The following is a 21,908-nucleotide window of genomic DNA, read 5'->3' on the forward strand; positions in this document are numbered from 1 at the left end:
GATATGGGGAAAATGTTCCCGACATTCCTCACTCTTCCTCCTCTCACCCCTTAGTTTTTGACCAGGTCTATTGTATGCTGTCATAATTCAGACTAAAGGCAGGGGAGTTCTATGTGCATGGGGACTGCAAGACAGGGCCGCCCAGAGGATTCAGGGGGCCTGGGGTCTTCGGCGGCGGAATTACCGCCGAAGACCCGGCACTTCGGCGCCAGGTCCCGGAGCGGAAGGACACACTCCCCCACCCCCCCACACACCGCCGAATTGCCCCTGAAGACCCAGAGCGGAAGAAGCTCCGGGGGCCCGGGCCCTGCAAGAGTTTTCCGGGGCCCCCAGAGCGAGTGAAGGACCCCGCTTCAGGGGCTCCAAAAAACTCTCCTGGGGGCCCCACGGGGCCCGGGGTCAAATTGCCCCACTTGACCCCCCTCTGGGTGGCCCTGCTGCAAGATCTCTGTCTCTTGAATATTATTGTAGTCAACTGAAACAACTGTGAGAGTGGTGTGACACTCTCTCTCACCTTAATAGGTTAACAAGACTTAACCCCCATCCCAGAAAACAGTCAAAGAAAAGCATGAAATACATTTTGTAAAGCAGAATCTGACTATCCTGCCAGTACAAATGCAGAATTCCCAGTTAGTTACTTGAGAAGAAAAACATGCACTGTTTACATGTGTAACTGTCATAAATAAATCCCAGACTGTGTGTGTTTGTACAGGAACGAATATTAGGAAGTCTGCAAGGCCAAATCCAGCAGAATTTATGGCATGGCCTTTTGAGCTGTAGAAGATGACTAGCACAGAGTGAGGCTGACATCTACAGGAAAATTGGCATGCCACTGAAGCCACAAAACAACACTGACCAGTTGGGGAGAGCAGAAGCTGTTTTGGGGAAAGAGAGCTGTATATTAGAAATGTCACTGGCCTTTAAGCTAAAGCATTATCTTATCTCTTGTTCTGATCTAAAAGAGAAGAATTCTAAGAATTTAGTCAGTTCAGCCTATGCTTTTGACCTAATGAATCTCAAAGTAGATCAAGGGAAAAGCGTAACTACTTTGCTACAATAGCATCTGTGTAAGGAGGACTTCTAGTTGCCATAACAAAGTATTGCTCATTTACACCTCTTCTGTCAGGGATCTATCTTACCCAAAAATGTATTGAAGCCTTAATGAGATTTAGATGCCTAGGTTGAAATTCACCTCCGGATAGACTGCATATTTTAAGGGCTTAAGTGGGAGAAATGGATCTGTGATCGGCGTTGACCCACCTACCCGCTAGGGGGCGGTGGGGAGCTATGAGGTCACTGGCCGGCCTGGGTCACGCCTCCGTCAGCGGGGAATTAGCGGCGGGGCGGCCGCCAGCCAGAGTCAGTAGCGCGCCCCTCAGGCAGGGGAGCGCCGGCAAAGGTCAGTAGCGCGCCCCTCAGGCAGGGGAGCGCCGGCAAAGGTCAGTAGCGCGCCCCTCAGGCAGGGGAGCGCCGGCAAAGGTCAGTAGCGCGCCCCTCAGGCAGGGGAGCGCCGGCTAAGGTCAGTAGCGCGCCCCTCAGGCAGGGGAGCGCCGGCTAAGGTCAGTAGCGCGCCCCTCAGGCAGGGGAGCGCCGGCTAAGGTCAGTAGCGCGCCCCTCAGGCAGGGGAGCGCCGGCAAAAGTCTGTAGCGCGCCCCTCAGGCAGGGGAGCGCCGGCAAAGGTCAGTGGCGCGCCCCTCAGGCAGGGGAGCGCCGGCTAAGGTCAGTGGCGCGCCCCTCAGGCAGGGGAGCGCCGGCAAAGGTCAGTGGCGCGCCCCTCAGGCAGGGGAGCGCCGGCTAAGGTCAGTGGCGCGCCCCTCAGGCAGGGGAGCGCCGGCTAAGGTCAGTGGCGCGCCCCTCAGGCAGGGGAGCGCCGGCAAAGGTCCCGGCGTGGCTCTGCCGGGTAGGGGAGCGCAGGCCCACCCTACACCACTGCGCTCCAGCCCAGGGCCCTGACAGTGGCAGAACGAGGGTCCCACCACTGGGTCAGCGGGGTCGTCCCGCTACATAGACTCACCACTGTGCAGCTCTGTCCCTGGGCTACTTCCTACCCGACAGTTTTCCCCGAATCCCTCTGGTCCCGTGAGTGCGTCGGGGTAGTCCGCTGCTGGCAGCTCCGGCTCCCCCTCAGGCTCAGGCTCCTCCAGCTCCTCTGGGTACTCGGCTGCTGGCAGCTCCCACTCCCCCTCCGACTCCTCCAGTTCCTCTGGGTACTCGGCAGCGGGCAGTCCTGGCAGCCCCAGTCCGTCCTCCAGGTGAGGTCTCCACTGCCCCAGGGCCTCCCCTGGTGTGGCAGCAGGCTCTGACGGGAGCAGCCCACGGTCTGTGTCTGCCTCCCTCCCTGGTGCTGCCCTAACTGAGCTAAGGGCCCCGCCCTTTATACTTCCTGTTCCACCCCTCCCCTTCCGGGGGGTGGAGCGAGCTTGGGCTGGCCCCGCCCACTCAGGCTGAGGGACAGGCACTTTACCCTCAGGTTCGGAGGGAAGCCACCCTGGCTCCCTACATACCCCACCCCTCAAATCCAGCTCCCGAACCTCGGAGCTGGCGTCCTCAGCCTCCCCCAGACGGGAGAAAAAGTCCGCGTTGGCGTTGTCCCGTCCCGCCCGATGGCGGATCGTGAAGGCGTAGGTTTGTAGTGTAAGATACCACCGCTGCAGGCGGGCATTCGCGTCCTTCATCTTGTTGAGCCACTTCAGGGGTGCATGATCTGTAACCAGTATAAAGGGGGCCCCGAGGAGGTAGTAGCGGAGAGCATCAACCGCCCACTTAACAGCTAGGGCCTCCTTCTCCAGGACGGAGTAGTTCCGCTCCCGGGGGAACAGTTTCCGACTGATATAAACAATAGGATGCTCCTCCCCGTCCACCTCCTGTGAAAGGACCGCCCCAAGCCCCACGCCGGAGGCATCGGTCTGGACAATGAAGTCCCGATCGAAGTCCGGGCTGAAGAGAACGGGCTCGCTAGACAGGCGGTCTTTGACAGTTTGAAAGGCCCTCTCGCAGTCGTCAGACCAGCACACTCTACGGGGGCTCTCTTTGGTCAGGAGTTCTGTTAGAGGGGCCGTAATGGTTGCAAAGTGGGGTACGAACCGCCGGTAATAGCCGGCCAGGCCCAAGAATTGACGTACCTGCCTCTTCGTGGTTGGCGCCTGACATTCCTGGAGGGCTTGAACCTTTCCGATGAGGGGGCGTACCTGTCCCCGCCCCAGGGTGTACCCCAGATAGGTGGTTTCCTCGCGCCCGATTCGGCATTTCTTAGGATTGGCTGTGAGGCCGGCGGCGCGGAGGTCCCGGAGGACAGCCGCCACTTGGTTGAGGTGTGCCTCCCAGTTGCTGCCATAGATGACCACATCATCCAGGTAGGCGGCAGCGTACTTGGTGTGAGGTTGCAAAATCCGATCCATCAAGCGCTGGAAGGTCGCTGGGGCCCCATGGAGGCCGAAAGGCATCCGAGTAAACTGGTACAAGCCTGACGGGGTGGCAAACGCAGTCTTCTCCTTGGATCGGGGTTCCAAGGGGATCTGCCAGTACCCCTTGGTGAGATCTAAGGTGGTGATGTAGCAGGCTTCTCCAAGCCGGTCAAGGAGCTCATCAACGCGGGGCATTGGATACGCATCAAACTTTGAAATGGCATTGACTCTCCGAAAGTCAATACAAAACCGCCGGCTCCCATCTGGCTTCGGAACCAGGACGACAGGGCTCCGCCATTCGCTCTGGGAATGCTCGATAACACCCAATCCCAACATGGCCTGGACTTCCTCCTCCACAGCCTCTCGCAGTCGCCTAGGCAATGGCCGGGTCGTCTCTCGGACCACCACCCCGGGGTCGGTCTGGATTGCATGGTAGGCAAGCGTAGTCTGTCCGGGCTTCGAGGTGAAAGTCCTGGGGAATGCCTTCACTAGGCAGAGGGCCTGTTCCCGCTGCTCAGCCGTGAGCGTCTCGGCTAGCTGGGGTTCCCCATTATCAGACTCTTCGGGGGGTTGCGGCCCAAGGTCTGGTTCAGGTGGGTATGGGGCAATTAGTAGTCCTTCCCGTTCCCGCCAGGGTTTTAAAAGATTCACGTGATAGATCTGCTTTCCCTTCTGGTGATCAGGCTGCCGGATTTCATAATTGACAGGCCCCACTTGGCGAAGGACTTCATACGGGCCCTGCCAGCGGGCAAAAAGCTTTGATTCCTCCGAGGGGAGCAGGAGGAGAACTCGGTCCCCGGGGGCAAATAATCGGACCTGGGTGCCCCGATTATATTGCTGCCCCTGGCCCCTTTGGGCCGTGTTTAAGTTTTCCCTCGCGAGTTCCCCCGCCCGGGCCAACCGTTCCTGCAGCTGCAAGACGTATTGTAAAAGGCCCTGCGTTGAGGATGGTGTATGTTCCCAAGTTTCTCTCAGGAGATCCATCACTCCGCGGGGCCGTCGCCCATAGAGGAGCTCAAATGGAGAGAACTTCGTGGAAGCCTGTGGAACTTCCCGAACCGCCAGTAGTAAAGGGGGAAGTAGTTGATCCCACTGACGGAGGTCCTGGGTGGGGAAGCGTCGCAACATTCCTTTCAGGGTTCGATTAAAACGTTCGACTAACCCATCCGTCTGGGGATGGTAAACGGAGGCCTGCAGCTTCTTAATCCCCAACAGGGCACATACCTGACGGAACAACTTAGATGTGAAGTTGGTCCCTTGGTCAGTAAGTAACTCTCGAGGGAGGCCTACCCTGGCGAAGATCTTCACGAGCTCTGCCGCAATAGTGCGGGCAGTGATACTCCTTAAGGGGACAGCCTCAGGGAAGCGGGTGGCGTAGTCCATCAAGACAAGGATGTATTGGTAGCCCGCCTGACTTTTCGGGAAGGGTCCAACCAGGTCCATCGCTACTCGTTCAAATGGAATGCCCACGGTTGGTAATGGAACTAGGGGGGCCTTCTGGATCCCGGCCGGGGCGGCGCGTTGGCAGTCCGGGCATGACCCACAGTAATCCTTCACTTCGCGGTGGATGCCGGGCCAGAAGAACTTGGCCAGGACCCTAGCTGCGGTTTTCTCCGGTCCTAAATGGCCTGCGGCTGGGATGTCATGGGCTAGCTTTAGGACCGCCCGTCGATGAATGCGGGGAACCACAAGTTGGGTCCGGACCTCTTGAGTTTGAGGGTCCCGCTCCACGCGGTAGAGACGATCCCGATCAAGTTCAAATCTAGGCCATTGGGTCGCCCGCTGGGCCTCCACGACCTTCCCCTCTACCCGTGCCAGCTGTTCATAGGCAAACCGGAGCGTAGGGTCCTCCCTTTGGTCTCGGCTAAAGTCCTGAATGTCCACCGGGGGGCCCCCTGTCTCCTGGCCGTCCTGCCTGGGTGAAAGGGATGGGTCACCGTCGGGGTCGGGGCTCCGCCTGGGGCCTGGGTCCGTCGCAGAGGAGGCTCCCTCGAATGCCTCTTCCGGAGATAGGGACCGGAGCAGCTCGACGAATTCTGGCCAGTCCCGGCCCAGGATGATTGGGTAGGCAAGGGACGGGGCCACCGCCACATTCATTACCTGAGTCGCCCCGTCTACCGTGAGAGGGACCTGCACGGTGGGGTACGGTTTCACATCCCCATGTATGCACTGTATCCGTACCTCCCCGATGATCTGCCCGGTGTCCGGGAGGAGGGACTGGCGGACAAGAGTCTGCCCACAGCCCGAATCAATTAGACCCACCACAGGTGTCCCGGCGATGCTCATGGGGGCTGTCAATTTGGCCGCGGATGGTGTGCGGGCCCGGCTCTCCCCGGTGTACACCTGGCCAAAATCGCATTCCATCGCCGTACAGTCTCGTTGCAGGTGGCCGTACTCACCACACCGAAAGCAAGGTCCTACCTCTGTGCGCCCCGGCCGTGCTGGGTCACCCGGGTGGCCGCGGGGTTGGCCGGGGCCCGATGGACGGGCCAAACGTCCAGACGGTGTGGGTTGTGGGGCCTCGGGCCGTCGGGGAAAAGTAGTGCCGCCGCCGTTTGGTCGTCGGGCTCGAGCGGGCACATTGACTTTGGGGGTGGACCCCCTTTCCGGCTTCTGAGCGCCGGGTCCAGAGCTTGGGGGTCGGGCTGTCGGTCCTATTGGGGCCTCGGCCTCTAGAAAGTTCTCCATAAGTGTGACTGCTGCACTTAGAGTTTGAGGTCGGTGCCGCAACACCCACGCCCTCCCTGGAGTTGGAAGGATGTGCACGAATTGTTCGAGGATGATCTGTTCTGTCACCTCAGCCACAGTTCGATGCTCGGGTTGTAGCCATCGGCACGCTGCATCCTTTAATTCCTGTGCCACGGCTCGGGGCCGGGCCCCCGGGGGGTACAGCTTTCCCCGAAACCGTCGCCGAAAAGTCTCCGGGGTGATGTCGAAGGCATCCAGGATAGCCGCTTTTACTCTGGCGTAAACACGGGCTTCATCGTCTGGTAGCCCCCGGTAAGCCTTCTGGGCCGGCCCCGTTAGATAGGGGGCAAGCAGGGTTGCCCATTGGTCCGGCGCCCAACCAGCTACTGCAGCAACCCGCTCGAAGGTCACCAGATAAGCCTCTGGGTCATCCTCAGGCCCCATCTTGGCCAGACGGACTGGTGGAGCAGGAGGGTTGGGGGTGGTCACCCCACCCGGCTGGGCCCCACCGGGGCTCGGCCACAGGGTGGCAAGTTGCTGGAAACATTGAGTCTGTTGTTCGCGGTGCTGGGCCCCCAAGGTTTGAAGCAACTGCTGCTGGTGGGTACCCAGCTGCTGTATGAGTTGTTGCTGCTGCTGCTGCTGAGTCTCAGCCAGCACCTTGATAAGCCTTTCCATCTCCATCTTCTGTTTAGGGGCTTTTGCTGCCTCCTTGCTCTAATCCCTTCCGGCAGGGATAGGGGGCGCTGCCCGCATTCTCCACCACTTGTGATCGGCGTTGACCCACCTACCCGCTAGGGGGCGGTGGGGAGCTATGAGGTCACTGGCCGGCCTGGGTCACGCCTCCGTCAGCGGGGAATTAGCGGCGGGGCGGCCGCCAGCCAGAGTCTGTAGCGCGCCCCTCAGGCAGGGGAGCGCCGGCAAAGGTCAGTAGCGCGCCCCTCAGGCAGGGGAGCGCCGGCGAAGGTCAGTAGCGCGCCCCTCAGGCAGGGGAGCGCCGGCAAAGGTCAGTAGCGCGCCCCTCAGGCAGGGGAGCGCCAGCTAAGGTCAGTAGCGCGCCCCTCAGGCAGGGGAGCGCCGGCTAAGGTCAGTAGCGCGCCCCTCAGGCAGGGGAGCGCCGGCAAAAGTCTGTAGCGCGCCCCTCAGGCAGGGGAGCGCCGGCAAAGGTCAGTAGCGCGCCCCTCAGGCAGGGGAGCGCCGGCAAAGGTCAGTGGCGCGCCCCTCAGGCAGGGGAGCGCCGGCTAAGGTCAGTGGCGCGCCCCTCAGGCAGGGGAGCGCCGGCTAAGGTCAGTGGCGCGCCCCTCAGGCAGGGGAGCGCCGGCTAAGGTCAGTGGCGCGCTCCTCAGGCAGGGGAGCGCTGGCTAAGGTCCCGGCGTGGCTCTGCCGGGTAGGGGAGCGCAGGCCCACCCTACACCACTGCGCTCCAGCCCAGGGCCCTGACAGTGGCAGAACGAGGGTCCCACCACTGGGTCAGCGGGGTCGTCCCGCTACATAGACTCACCACTGTGCAGCTCTGTCCCTGGGCTACTTCCTACCCGACAGTTTTCCCCGAATCCCTCTGGTCCCGTGAGTGCGTCGGGGTAGTCCGCTGCTGGCAGCTCCGGCTCCCCCTCAGGCTCAGGCTCCTCCAGCTCCTCTGGGTACTCGGCTGCTGGCAGCTCCCGCTCCCCCTCCGACTCCTCCAGTTCCTCTGGGTACTCGGCAGCGGGCAGTCCTGGCAGCCCCAGTCCGTCCTCCAGGTGAGGTCTCCACTGCCCCAGGGCCTCCCCTGGTGTGGCAGCAGGCTCTGACGGGAGCAGCCCACGGTCTGTGTCTGCCTCCCTCCCTGGTGCTGCCCTAACTGAGCTAAGGGCCCCGCCCTTTATACTTCCTGTTCCACCCCTCCCCTTCCGGGGGGTGGAGCGAGCTTGGGCTGGCCCCGCCCACTCAGGCTGAGGGACAGGCACTTTACCCTCAGGTTCGGAGGGAAGCCACCCTGGCTCCCTACAGGATCATACTGATGTCAGTTACCAAACATCTGGGTTTTATAACAATCAGTCATTAGACAGCTAAAAACCAACTCCTACACCAAAAGACCAGCAACAATAGGGTTACCATACGTACGGATTTTCCCGGACATGTCCGGCTTTTTGGGCCTCAAATCCCCGTCCGGGGGGAAATCCCAAAAAGCCGAACATGTCTGGGAAAATAGGGAGGTGCCGCTGGGTGCTGGGCCGGGGGCCAGCGGTGCTGGGCCAGGGGTGCTCGGCCAGGGCCTAGCCCGGGGCCAGCGGTGCGGGACTGGTGGTGCTGGGCCGGGGGTGCTGGGCCAGGGGCCGGGGCCGAGGCCGGGGGTGCTGGACCGGGGGTGCTCGGCCGGGTGCTGGGCCGGGCCGGGGGCTGGCAGTGCTGGCCCGGGGCCGCTCGGCCGGGGGCTGGCCCGGGGCCGGCACCCCAGGGCCCGAGCCAAGCCAGGCTGGAGACGCTGGGGCCGGGGCCGGCCGCCGGAGGGAGCCACTCGGTTTGGGGGGCCAGACTGGGCCGCGCCTCCTCCCCCCACCCCACCCCACCCCACCCCAGCTTACCTGCTGCCTGCTTCAGGCTTCCCGCAAATCAAATGTTCGCAGGAAGCAGGGGAGGGGGCGGAGTTGGGGTGGGGACTTTGGGGAAGGGGTGGAGTTGGGGTGGGGGCGTGGGCAGGGCTGTGGGCGGGGCCGGGGCCCCGTGGAGTGTCCTCTTTTTGGACACTCAAAATATGGTAACCTTAAGCAACAAAACTTCTTGCTTTGTAATAAAACTTTCCAATTCAAGCCCTAATACTGAACTAAATCAAAATATTAAAAGTTGTGATCAGTTATTTTTCGCAAATTAAGACTTTGTTCCAGCAAGGCAACTTCCCCCTTCTGCTATAAACAGAGAGGCACAGCCCTGTTATGTAACCCGTTCCCATTGACATCATTCTGCAAAATGAGAGTGCCCTTTTTCCCTAAACATTTGCACAAAATGGGATTGGATCAATTTATTACTGCTAAATCAAAACTAAGCATGGCACGTCACATGTTAGAACATCACATTACATCTCAACATTTAGATAACATCCTTGATACTCCTATTTGCCTTTCTCAGCACCACATTCATTCAGGATAGTACTGTGTATCAGGTCTAACATTTAAAACATTTGTGCAATAAGGTTCAATTCTTACTGAAATTCCTTTTAAAAAAAGTTGGCTCGTGAAAGTTTTTAAACCTATAAGAACTAAAGATTTTTATTCTGTGTTTATTTTATCCTAAAAGTGTTAAGAGCAATTAGTCCGTGTTTGAGATCTTGTTTACAAGATTTTATTTTAAATGAAGCTGTGTTTGAGCCAAATGAAGCTGTGTTTGAGCCATATGAACCAGAAACCATTTTAGCATGTGTGTATTTTAATTACTAAATCAGTTTGTTCTGGTTTGAGATATCTTTAAAACCAATAATTAATTTCAGAGAAAAAATTCCTTGTGACTAACAAATTCCTAAAAATATAGAGAAGGAAAAAGGCCATACTACTTTAAAGTTCCAACCATGCTTTCACCAAAAACCAATAAGTAGATCCTCTCCACTGTAGCCTTTCCTTGCATCTTGTCAAAACTTGCATGTTGAATTCTTTGGGACGGGACTGTCTCTTAATACATGTTTCCCCAGTGGCTAGCACAATGTGGCTTGTTGGCACTACTGCAATACAAATAAATAATCATATTAAATATCAAGACATTTAAAGGAAGAATTTGCTGATAAAAATAATCATTTCAAGATGCGGCTTTTTCTGCCATTGTGACTATAGTAAAAACTTTAATAGATCAAAGGGTGTTTCAAAGGGCGGACCCAATACTGCTCCTAATGATCAGGAAGTTGTGTGCTATTCCTTTAACAAGTAGCTAACCCTGTCTTGTAGCTCCACCTAATGTGTAGAAACAGGTATTGCTGTGGGGAGATGAATATAGATAAACTTGGAAGGATTAGACTTTTATTGGTAAATGTGAGTAGATGTCGACTTCACTGTAAAAAGAACAGGAGTACTTGTGGCACCTTAGGCCTGGTCTACACTAGGAGGTTATGTCAAATTTAGCAGAGTTAATTCGAATTAATCCTGCACCCGTCCACACAACAAAGCTATTTATTTCGACATAGAGGTCTCTTTAAATCGATTTCTGTACTCCTCCCTGATGAGGGGAGTAGCGCTAAATTCAACATGGCCATGTCGAATTAGGGTTAGTGTGAACGGAATTCGACGCTAATAGCTCCGGGAGCTATCCCACAGTGTACACTCTGTTGATGCTCTGGACAGCAGTCCGAGCTCAGATGCTCTGACCAACCACACAGGAAAAGCCCCAGGAAAATTTGAATTCCTTTTCCTGTCTGGGCAGTTTGAATCTCATTTCCTGTTTGGATATCGCGGCGAGCTCAGCAGCACTGGCAACGATGCAGAGCTCTCCAGCAGATGTGACCATGCAATCTCAGAATAGAAAGAGGGCCCCAGCATGGACTGATCGGGAAGTCTTGAATCTGATAGCTGTGTGGGGCGAAGAGTCCGTGCTTTCGGAGCTGCAATCGAAAAGACGGAATGCGAAGATCTACGAGAAGATCTCAAAAGCCATGATGGAGAGAGGATACAGCCGGGATGCAACGCAGTGCCGCGTGAAAATCAAGGAGCTGAGACAAGCGTGCCAGAAGACCAAAGAGTCAAACGGACGCTCCGGATCCCAGCCCCAGACATGCCGTTTCTACGAGGCACTGCATTCCATTTTAGGTGCAGCCGCCACCACTACCCCACCACTGTCCGTGGACTCTGACGATGGGGTATTGTCGACGGCCGCTTCCTCGGAGCTGTTCGCAGACGGGGAAGATGAGGAAGGAGATGAGGAGGACGAGGCAGTCGACAGTGCTTTCAACGCTGATTTCAACGACAGCCAGGAGCTCTTCATCACCCTCATGGAGATCCCCTTCCAACCCTCCCAAGGCGGTAACCTGGACTGTGACTCAGGGGAAGGATCAGTAGGTAAGTGTTTTAAACATTTATTTTGAATAGAATAGGCATGGTATGTTAGCAATGGGTTTTTAATGATTAGTTTGCCCTAGGCGCTTAACTTTTTAGTCCTTGCCAGTGCAGCTACTGGAAAAGTCTGTTAACATGTCTGGGGATAGAGTAGAAATCATCCTGGGACATCTCCACGAAGCTCTCCTGGAGGTAATGTGAAAGCCTTTGCATCAGGTTCCTGGGGAGAGTGGCCTTATTGCCTCCTCCATGGTAGGAAATTTTTCCGCGCCAGGCTAGCAGCAGGTACTCCGGTATCATTGCCTGGCAAATCATGGCGGCATACGGCCCTGGTGTTTGCTGGCATTCACGCAGCATGCGGTCTTTCTCTGTCTCTATAATCCTCATCAGAGTGATATCACTCATGGTGACCTGCTTTGAATTAGGGGAATTTTAGTATGGGGACTGATTGCCTGTTCCTCTAAATAACTGTAACCGGCGGTTTACAGCCACGCGGTGGGGGCGGGGAGGCAAACCATTCATGCTGAGCGGTTCGCCGGCAGTATGCAGGGATCTTTCCCGGGGACAACTGCGACAGGGGTGGGACAGGGGCAGAGTTCATGCCGGCCGGATCGCCGGCAGCGTGCAGGGATCTTTCCCGAGCCCAGCCACGTGGTGGGGGCAGGGAGGCGAACCGTTCATGCTGAGCGGTTCGCCGGCAGCATGCAGGGATCTTTCCCGGGGACAGCCGCAACAAGGGTGGGACAGGGGCAGAGTTCATGCTGGCTGGATCGCCGGCAGCAGGAACTGGCCAACGCTAGGAGCATTGCTTGGAACATGAAAGGAGGGCACTGCTGTAAATTAAGCTTTAAGCAGCCAAAAGTCTACGGCTTACCATGGCTGCCTGCTAGCAGAATTCCATTGTCCACCCCGCTTGTGTGATCTGTACAGCAAGACCCCAGGCACTCAATGTGAAGACAGAAAATTTGACCTTGTACTGAGTGCACATGTGATAGGTACTGTGCATGGTCTTGTTCGCAGAGAAAAACTATTTTCATTGTTTGCAAAAATGTATCTTTTTGAGGAATTCACTCCCTTTTTCCCATCCCACAGCTGCGAGTGTCTCCCGAGCTACCCCGGCATCCCCCTTCCAAAGGCTGGCGCAGATCAGGCGGCGAAAGAAAAGGACACGGGACGAGATGTTCTCAGAACTTATGGTCTGTTCCTGAGCCAAGGCAGCACAGCAGATCCAGTAGAGGGAGAACATGTCGCAATACCAGCAATCACACAGCGAACGGGAGGACAGGTGGCGGCAGGAAGACCAGCAGGTGACTCAAATACTGCTTGGACTAATGAGGGAGCAAACGGACACGCTCCGGCGCCTTGTAGATGTTCTGCAGGACCGGAGGCAGGAGGACAGAGCCCCGCTGCATTCTATCTCTAACCGCGCTCCCCCACCACAAAGTCCCATCCCCCCCTCACCCAAAGTCCCAAGAAGGAGGGGCGGCAGGGGCCGTGAAAACAGTCACACCACCCCTGCAGACTGCTCAAATTGCAGAAGGCTCTCATTCCCAAAGATCTGATACGTCCTTTCCTTCCCTCCAAATGCACCTCACCCAAGCCCCCGTCCCAGTTTCATCCCCTAACTGTGTAGTTCTTAATAAAAAATATGTTTCTGTTAATTACTGTTTCCGTCATGTTCTTTTAGAGGAAAGTGTGTTTGAAGGCGGGGAAGGGGGTTGGTAATTGGAGAGGACAGTCACCTTTACCAGGATACAGACACGGGGGCAGGTTCAGCAGAAGGTCACACACACATTGCAGTCACTAGGCACCCTGGTCAGTCTGGGAGGTGATTTTCATGTTCTGTGTGTGGGGGCTATGTGAGTTTGAGGCAGGGGAGGGCGGTTACAGATCTTATGCAGCAGTCCTTATCCTGGATGACAGAGCCACGCAACTGGGGATCTGTAACTGCCCTCCCTCGCCACAAAGTCACATAGCCCCCACACACACAGTCCCGAAAAGGAGGGGTGGCAGGCTCCGTTGAAACAACCAGTCCACCACTGCGGACCGCTCTAGGAGCAGGAGCCTGTCTTTCCTCGAATTTAGAAGCGTCTTTTCCATCACTACACCCTCTCTCCACCACAGTCTGCGTCCCAGTTTCAACCCTTTACTGCAAAATCCTTAATAAAGAAAACGGTGTTAATGAACAAAGTTTCATTTATTTTCTTTTTAAAGGTGTGTTGGAAGGGGGGGAAAGGAGGGAAGGGGGTTGGTAACTGCAGAGGATAGTCAACATTAAGTGGGTAAAGAAATGGGGGCAGGTTCAGCTTCTGTTTAAAAAAATGTAATAGTCACAGCTTACCCTGGTCACTCTGGAACCTAACTTTCAAAGTTTCCCGGATGCACAGCGCATCCCGCTGGGCTCTTCTAATAGCCTGGGTGTCTGGTTGGGCATAATCAGCAGCCAGGCGATTTGCCTCAGCCTCCCACCCCGCCATAAACATCTCCCCCTTGCTCTCACAGAGATTGTGGAGCACACAGCAAGCTGCAATAACAATGGGGATATTGATTTCGCTGAGATCAGAGCGAGTCAGTAAGCTTCTCCATCTCCCCTTCAGACGTCCAAAAGCACACTCCACCACCATTCTGCACTTGCTCAGCCGATAGTTGAAGAGTTCTTTCTCACTGTCCAGAGTTCCTGTATAGGGCTTCATGAGCCAGGACATCAGCAGGTAGGCTGGGTCCCCGAGGATCACTATAGGCATCTCCACATCCCCAACAGTTATTTTGTGATCCGGGAAGTAAATACCTTCCTGCAGCCGTCTAAACAGACCAGAGTTCCTGAAAATGCGAGCGTCATGAACCTTGCCTGGCCATCCGACGTTGATGTTGGTAAAACGTCCCCTATGGTCCACCAGTGCTTGCAGCACCATTGAAAAGTAGCCCTTTCGGTTAATGTACTGGCTGGCCTGGTGGTCCGGTCCCAGGATAGGGATGTGAATTCCATCTATAGCCCCACCGCAGTTTGGGAATCCCATCGCAGCGAAGCCATTTATGATCACCTGCACGTTTCCCAGGGTCACAACCTTTGAGAGCAGTAGCTCAATGATTGCATTGGCTACTTGCATCACAACAACCCCCACGGTAGATTTGTCCACTCCAAATTGGTTCATGACTGACTGGTAGCTGTCTGGCGTTGCAAGCTTCCAGACGGCTATGGCCACTCGCTTCTGGACAGTCAGAGCTGCTCGCATCTGGGTGTCCTTGCGCTTCAGGGAAGGGGACAGCAACTCACAAAGTTCCAGGAAAGTTCCCTTCCGCATGCGAAAGTTTCGCAGCCACTGTGATTCATCCCATACCTGCAGCACTATGTGGTCCCACCAGTCCATGCTTGTTTCCCAGGCCCAGAATCGCCGTTCCACAGCATCAACATGACCCATTGCCACCATGATGTCCACGGCGCGGGGTCCCATGCTTTGTGAGAGGTCTGTGCCCCTCTCAGACTTAATGTCCTCACCGCGCTGCCGTAGCCTCCTTGCCCGATTTCTCAGCATCTGCCTCTGAAAAAGGTGGATCATAAGGCGCAAGGTGTTGACAACAGCCATAACTGCAGCGATGATCGCAGCGGGCTCCATGCTCGCAGTGCTGTGGCGTCCACGCTGTCAATCACCAGAAAAGTGCGCAAACTGATTGCCCACCAGCGCTTTCACGGAGGGAGGGCGGGAGTGAGGGTTGAATGATGACAGTTACCCAAAACCACCCTTGACACATTTTTTGCCCCAGCAGCCATTGGGGACTCAACCCAGAATTCCAGTGGGCTGCGGGGACTGCGGGAACTGTGGGATAGCTACTCACAGTGCACCGCTTCCAATGTCGACGCTTGCCCCGTTAGTGTGGACTCACAAAGTCGAATTACTGTCCTTAGTGTGGATACACACGTTTGACTTTGTAATATCGGTTCCACAAATTCGCTTTAAGTAAAATCGAACTCCTCTCGTAGTGTAGACATACCCTTAGAGACTAACAAACCAACAAAATACTTCCATTAATGATTGAATTTTACAGACAAAGTAAGAAAAATGCTGCTTGTGAACTGGAATTTGATTTTTAAGGATATTTACTTTATATATTTTCACATGTGATGTTTCCAGTGTGTGTGTGTGTGTGTGTGTGTGTGTGTGTGTGTGTGTTAATGGTTATCAAGCTCTACTGTTTGAAGCTCAACCTCTCCTTAAATTACTATTGTCCAACCCACATCCCATAATTTCCTGCACCAATGAAAATTGAAATCAATAATAAAAAAATACTTAAAGCCCATAACTTTGCAGAAGACTCACAGATAAAAATCTTAGATGTTTAACAATAAACATCTATCTATTGAAGTTAAACAGAAATAGAAATTGAATTCTGAAAAGTATACCTATAGTATATTCCATATAGAGATGGCTGAAAAGCAGAGCAATATCATCCTATGAGTCTATAAGACTGTCCCATTTCAGTAAATCTGTAGCAGGAAGCCAGGCAAGAAGGAATATAAGCAAGTTCTACATAGAAGCTCCACAGTGCAGGAGCGAGCGCTACAGACCAGCTTTTAGGGATAACTGTTTCATATCCTAATAAATTTCCTTATTCTGTGTTAGAAAAAAGTAGTTCTTTGCCATACTTACATCCATGCCATCCTGAGGCCTCCTTGAACCCAAAGACTTTGTGGGGAATAAGTCATTATTAAGGCTACGATTTAGTCACGGGTATGTTTAGTAAAAGTCATGGACAGGTCACGGGCAATAAACAAAAATCCAAGGTCTGTGACCTGTCCATGACTTATATTATAAATACTCCTGACTAAATTTGGGGGGGCTGCTGCAGGGGGAGGGGTCACCCTGTGGGGGGTGCTCCTGGGGGATTGCTGCCTTGGGCCGCCGAGCAGCAGCTGCTCCGGCTGCCTGGGGATCACTGCTGGGGTCCACCCACAGTGACTGCTCCGGCTGCCCGGGGACTGCTGCCAGTGCGGCTGGCCCTGGGGACCACCTGAGCAATGGCTGGCTGCAGGGCCAGCCCAGCGGCTGGTGTGGCTGTTCCTGGGGCAGAAATCATGGAGGTCACAGAAAGTCACGGAATCTATGACTTCCGCAACCTCCGTGACAAACATGGAGCCCTAGTCATTATTAAGTTATCATTATTTGTATTAAAGTAATGTCATTGAGCCCCAGCCAAGTTTGGGGTACAATTGTTAGACATTGTACGGGCATACATTAAAAAACAGCTTGTGCTGCAAAGACTTTATAGTCTTAGGGCTTCTTTATACATACAGCACTGTAGCACTTAGTGAAGATGCTACCTACACTGATGGGAGAGCTTGTCCTGTCAGCACAGGTACTCTACCTCCCCATGAGGCGATAGCTATGTCAACAGAAGGATTCCTCCCAGCGACAAAGAGCTGTCTGTACTGGAAATTTGCTCAGTATAACTGTGTACCTTGGAGGTGTGGATGTAGTTATACTGACATAAATTTGAAGAAGAGACCAGGGCTTAATTCAAGAAGGACATAACACATTAATTAAACAAATGAGGTGGGGGACAGGAATATGAGCAAACAGAATGTGTAGGTATAATAACCAGAGCAGTAGCAATCATCTCAGTTTACAACCTGCACATGAATGTACTTCTTATAATGTAATGAGATTACAAGTAGTCAGTGCCCAAAGGACCAGGTAAATAGTGTGAATCTCTCTAGACCAACTACTAATTTTGGGCTTTCCCCCCTACAGCATGTTCAAATTTTCACCTTACAGTGTCTAGATGGAATTCAAAGAAAATAATATTTTTAAAAAACAAAAGTGGCATTATGAGGATGAGTGGCTAATAGAAATGTGCATGTATTTGGATACACTATATTTTGATCTTTAAAGAATGCTTTCAGTAGGTTTCTTTGGTAGCGAATTGCTTACATGCACACACATCGTCATTGTGATATATGTGTGGTAGTGGAAAAAAGCGCAGAAATCTTAGTCTTCTAGAAAGAGCAAGAGTCAGGCTAACTCTAACGGCTAATAACGCGAGACTTCCAGGCAGGGCCTGGGTGAGTGGAAAAGAACTGTAAGAGAGGTTGTTTTGACCTTGTGTTAGATAAGAATGGAACGCAGACTATAGAAAGAACTGCTGAGAAAAGTAGGCTATCAGGAAGGAATGTGTATAAACAAAATGCAGTTGTTGATCATTACTGTATGTTACAAAAGGTATAAATGCTTGCCTTAATTGTTTATCTTTTGGGAGACCTGCCATTGTGCACTCTCCCCCTTGCAATATTGCTTGAGAATAAGCTGCCTCTGACATGTTGCAGCCAACCTCAGAGTGAAGACTGTTATTCTTCCACATATGCTAGACTAGAGTAAAAAAGACTGAGCTGCCTTTAAAGAGTTGCTGAATTGTACATTTTCCAGATCTCTCAGCTGCTTTATGCCCCTGACCAAAGGTTTATATTTATTATTATTCACTCACTCATGCCCGTCACCCCAATTGGGGTATGGGCCGCCAACCACAGATCTCCAGAGTCCTCTATCCTGGGCCATTTGCTCTAGCTTGGTCCAGGTATAGCCCATTTTTATGCTATCAGCCTGAAGGTCGCGTCGCCAGGTGTTTCTTGGACGGCCTCTTTTCCGCTTGCCTTGGGGGTTCCACCGCAATGTCTGTCTAGTGATGTTGGTTGGCTGCTTGCGTAGTGTGTGTCCTATCCAGCCCCACCTTCTCCTTCTAGTTTCTTCCTCTGCTGGAAGTTGACGGGTCCTCACCAAGAGGTAGATGTTGCTGATGGTGTCTGGCCAGCGGATCTGGAGAATCCTTCTAAGGCAACTATTTATGAAGGTCTGAATCTTCCTGGTGGTTGTTTTAGTTGTCCTCCAGGTTTCAGCTCCACACAATAAGACTGATTTCACGTTGGAATTGAACAGTCTAATCGTTGTTGCCAAAGACAGCTCTCTGGAGCTCCAGATGTTCTTGAGCTGTAAGAAAGCTGCTCTTGCCTTACCAATCCTTGCTTTGATGTCTGCATCCGTGCCACTCTGTTGGTCGATGGTGCTGCCTAGGTAGGTGAAGGACTGCACTTCTTCCAGAGGCCTTCCATTCAGTGTGACTGGGTTATTATTGATGGAGTTAATCTTGAGGATCTTGGTCTTGTCCTTGTGGATGTTGAGGCCAACCTGTGATGACGTGGCTGCCACTACGTTAGTCTTCTCTTGCATCTGCTGTTTGCTATGCGAAAGGAGTGCAAGGTCATCGGCAAAGTCCAGGTCATCAAGCTGGGTCCACAACGTCCACTGGATTCCATTCCTGCGCTCATAAGTGGATGTCTTCATAATCCAATCAATGACAAGGAGAAAGAGAAATGGTGACGACGAACATCCTTCTCTGACTCCGGTTTGCACCTGGAAGCTGTTTGTAAGCTGCCCTCCATGGATCACTCTACAGTGTATGCCGTCATATAAGTTCTTAATCAAGTTAACCACCTTTGCTGGGATGCCATAGTGCCGAAGGAGCTTCCAGAGAGTCTCTCGATCCACGCTATCGAATACTTTCTCATAGTCAACAAAGCTGATGTACAACGAGGAGTTCCATTCCATAGACTGCTCGACTATGATGCGGAGCGTTGCTATCTGGTCCGTGCATGATCTATTTTGCCGGAAACCTGCCTGCTCATCTCGTAGCTGTGGATCGATGGCATCCTTCATTCTCTCTAAGAGAACTCGGTTGAAGACCTTCCCTGGCACCGACAGAAGTGTGATTCCTCTGTAGTTGGCACAATTGCTGAGGTCTCCTTTCTTGGGGATTTTAATAAGGTATCCCTCTTTCCAATCTGCCGGAATCACTTCTTCTTCCCATATCTTCTCAAAAAGGGGGTACAGCATTTCCACTGAAGCATCCAGATCTACTTTCAGGGCCTCTGCTGGAATATCGTCAGGTTCAGCCGCCTTCCTGTTCTTCATCATAGTGATGGCTTTTCTGATCTCATCTCTGGTAGGTCTATCACAATTGATTGGAAGGTCTTCGTTGGCTGGGTCAATGTCTGGTGGATTTAGTGGTGCTGGTCTATTTCGGAGTTCCTCAAAGTGCTCCGCCCATCTATTCATCTGTTGTTCTATTTCTGTTATAGACTTTTCCTGCTTGTCTTTGATGGGACGTTCTGGCTTGCTGAACTTTCCAGACAGTCGCTTGGTGATGTCATACAGCTGTTTCATATTACCATTGTATGCTGCCTGTTCTGCTTCTGTTGCCAGTCCATCCACATAATCTCTCTTATCCTTCCTAATATTCCTCTTCACTACTTTATGGGCTTCAGCATACTCTTCTTGCGCTTTAGCCTTTGCTGCTCTAGTCCTGCTGTTATTAACTACTGCCTTCTTCTTCTTTCTATCTTAGTCAAGGTCTCTGCTGTGATCCACTCTTTCTGCTGGTATTTCTTGATTCCCAGCACTTCCTGGCATGCTGACCTAAGTGTCTCTCTCACTTTCTGCCACCTGTTCGATACACTGTCTTCCTCTTTCTCAGACCGATCCTGTAGTACTGAAAACTTATTCTTCAGCGTCAGTCCAAAATCTTCCTTGATCTTATGATCCTTCAAAAGGCTGATGTTGTACTTCGTTCTTCTATCTGATGCGTCTATCCAGTTCTTCTTCAGCTTCAGCTTCAATCTGGCCACCACTAAGTGATGGTCGGACGCTACGTCTGCTCTTCTTCTAACGCTAACATCCTGCAAAGATCTTCTGAACTTCTTGCTAATACAGACATGATCGATCTGGTTTTCTATCGTGCCTGCTGGCGATACCCAAGTACTCTTGTGGATCTGCTTGTGAGGAAAGATGCTACCTCCTATGACCAGATTGTTAAGTGCACACAAATCCACAAATCTCTCTCCATTCTCACTCATCTCTCCCAGAGCGTGAGTCCCCATGACTTGTTCATATCCTGTGTTGTCAGGTCCAATTTTGGCATTAAATTCTCCCATAAGGATGGTAATGTCTTTGTCTGGGAGAATCTCTAATATTTTCTGAAGTCTGTTGTAAAAATAGTCTTTGTCCCCCTCTTCACTGTCATTGGTTGGAGCATAGCACTGTACAACATTCATCTTAATCCTCTTCATTTTAGTTCTGAAGGATGCTGTGATAATCCTGGAACCATGTGCCTCCCAACCAATCAGTGCTCTCTGTGCCTGCTTGGACAACATGAAGCCTACTCCCTGTGTGTGGGGTGCGTCGCTCTCTTCATGTCCGGAATACAGCAACAGCTCTCCTGTCAACAGTCGTCTCTGTCCAGCTTGCGTCCATCTTGTCTCGCTAATGCCTAGTAGGGTCAGGTTGTTGCTCCTCATCTCTGCTGCGACCTGCTCCGTCTTTCTTAACTCGTACATGGTCCTCACATTCCATGTACCGATGGTAATCCTCCTAGTTGCAAGAAGGGTAATCGGCCTAGTGGCTTCCTCACGACTTTCACCACCCAGCATCATGCGTCTTTGAGTTGAAGGCCCTTCTTTTTCCAGGCTAAAAGTCTCTATTATCTCTATTGTTGGCGTTTCTGTAGCAAGTTAATTTATAGTGACGGGCAAATCAACTACATTGTTGCACTATGGAGTTAGCTGCAATTATTCCACATTTTTGAGCCCTCTGGAGTGCTGCAGTAATGCTCACAAACTCTGACCAGTCTTACAGACCTTAATACAGTCAGTATTGTGAAAAACTGTTTTCTCATTCTTACTTACCAGGATTTTAAAACGCTTAAAGACTGTAGTGCTGCTGGCATAGCATTTGAAATGCAGCACTTCATCTGACAGACAGCAGAGTGCACAGTCAGTTCCTAATTATTATCTTTTTCCAAGTCATGGCACTTTGCACTACATGTTGTGCTGGTTCTAAGCAGCAGCTTTGGCATCTTTTGAGGATTGTTTAATATTCAGTGAGTGCATCTTATTAAAATCAGTGCATGTTCACTGCCCAATGAGGCATCACTGCATGTTTTGGGGTGTTTTTTTTCAGTCCTTGGTTGAGAAATTGATCTAATTTTAGATAAGGGAGCAGGGTCGCCCAGAGGATTCAGGGGGCCTTGGGCAAAGCAATTTTGGGGGCCCCTTCCATAAAAAAAAGTTGCAATACTATAGAATACTATATTCTTGTGGGGGCCCCTGTGAGGCCTGGGGAAAATTGCCCCACTTGCCCCCACCCCCCCTCTGGGCAGCCCTGTAAGGGAGTTTAGAACCATTCAATTTTATTTCTTTCCTAGTGTCACAGTACAACTGGCATTCTGAACACAACCAAATTAATTTCCTGGAGCTGCACAGAATTAAACCAATGATCAGAGGACAGATATTGTTTCTAGGTACATTTCACCAAGCCCTGATTATCTAGAGTGATGAACTCAATAGGCTAGTTCAAGAAAATCTGCTGATGCTAATACATAAATACATCTAATCATTAAGCCTCAGAGCCCAACCATATAAGTAATTCACTTTCAGCAGACCCAATCATAACCTAAATTGATCAAGTTCTATTTGCCCAAGATCAAGCCCTGCAATGTTCAGACACATATTTTGGGTCTTCCAAGTTGGCAGGTGTACTGCTGGAATTCATTCGTGGTATCAAGAATAGACACTAGCTAAGAAATCCAAACACTGATTTTAAGTCCACTTGCTCTTGGAATAAAAGATATCTAATTTATGTATCTAGGGCCATATAACCCTAACCCTTTCCCTCCCTTCCTAGGGGATAGAGACTTGGAGTGTGGCGGGAGAGAGATTTACTGCAGGAAAGCTAGGTTGATGCAGTGAGTTTTGCATTTGGTT

The 21,908-nt window shown here is 52.4% G+C and overlaps 1 protein-coding gene across 1 annotated transcript; it reads right to left on the minus strand.

Annotated features, from left to right (window-relative positions):
* Positions 1-938: 938 nt before the first annotated feature.
* LOC128841767 (uncharacterized) lies at positions 939-20,579 on the minus strand. The gene is given in 6 exon segments (XM_054037576.1): positions 939-955; positions 2,510-2,704; positions 2,894-3,327; positions 4,567-6,413; positions 17,623-19,475; positions 19,478-20,579. Coding segments are annotated over 6 exon segments (5,448 nt in total).
* Between the last annotated feature and the right edge of the window lie 1,329 nt (positions 20,580-21,908).

The sequence above is a fragment of the Malaclemys terrapin genome, chromosome 1 (genome assembly GCF_027887155.1).
Source record: "Malaclemys terrapin pileata isolate rMalTer1 chromosome 1, rMalTer1.hap1, whole genome shotgun sequence".
Lineage (NCBI taxonomy): Eukaryota > Metazoa > Chordata > Testudines > Emydidae > Malaclemys > Malaclemys terrapin.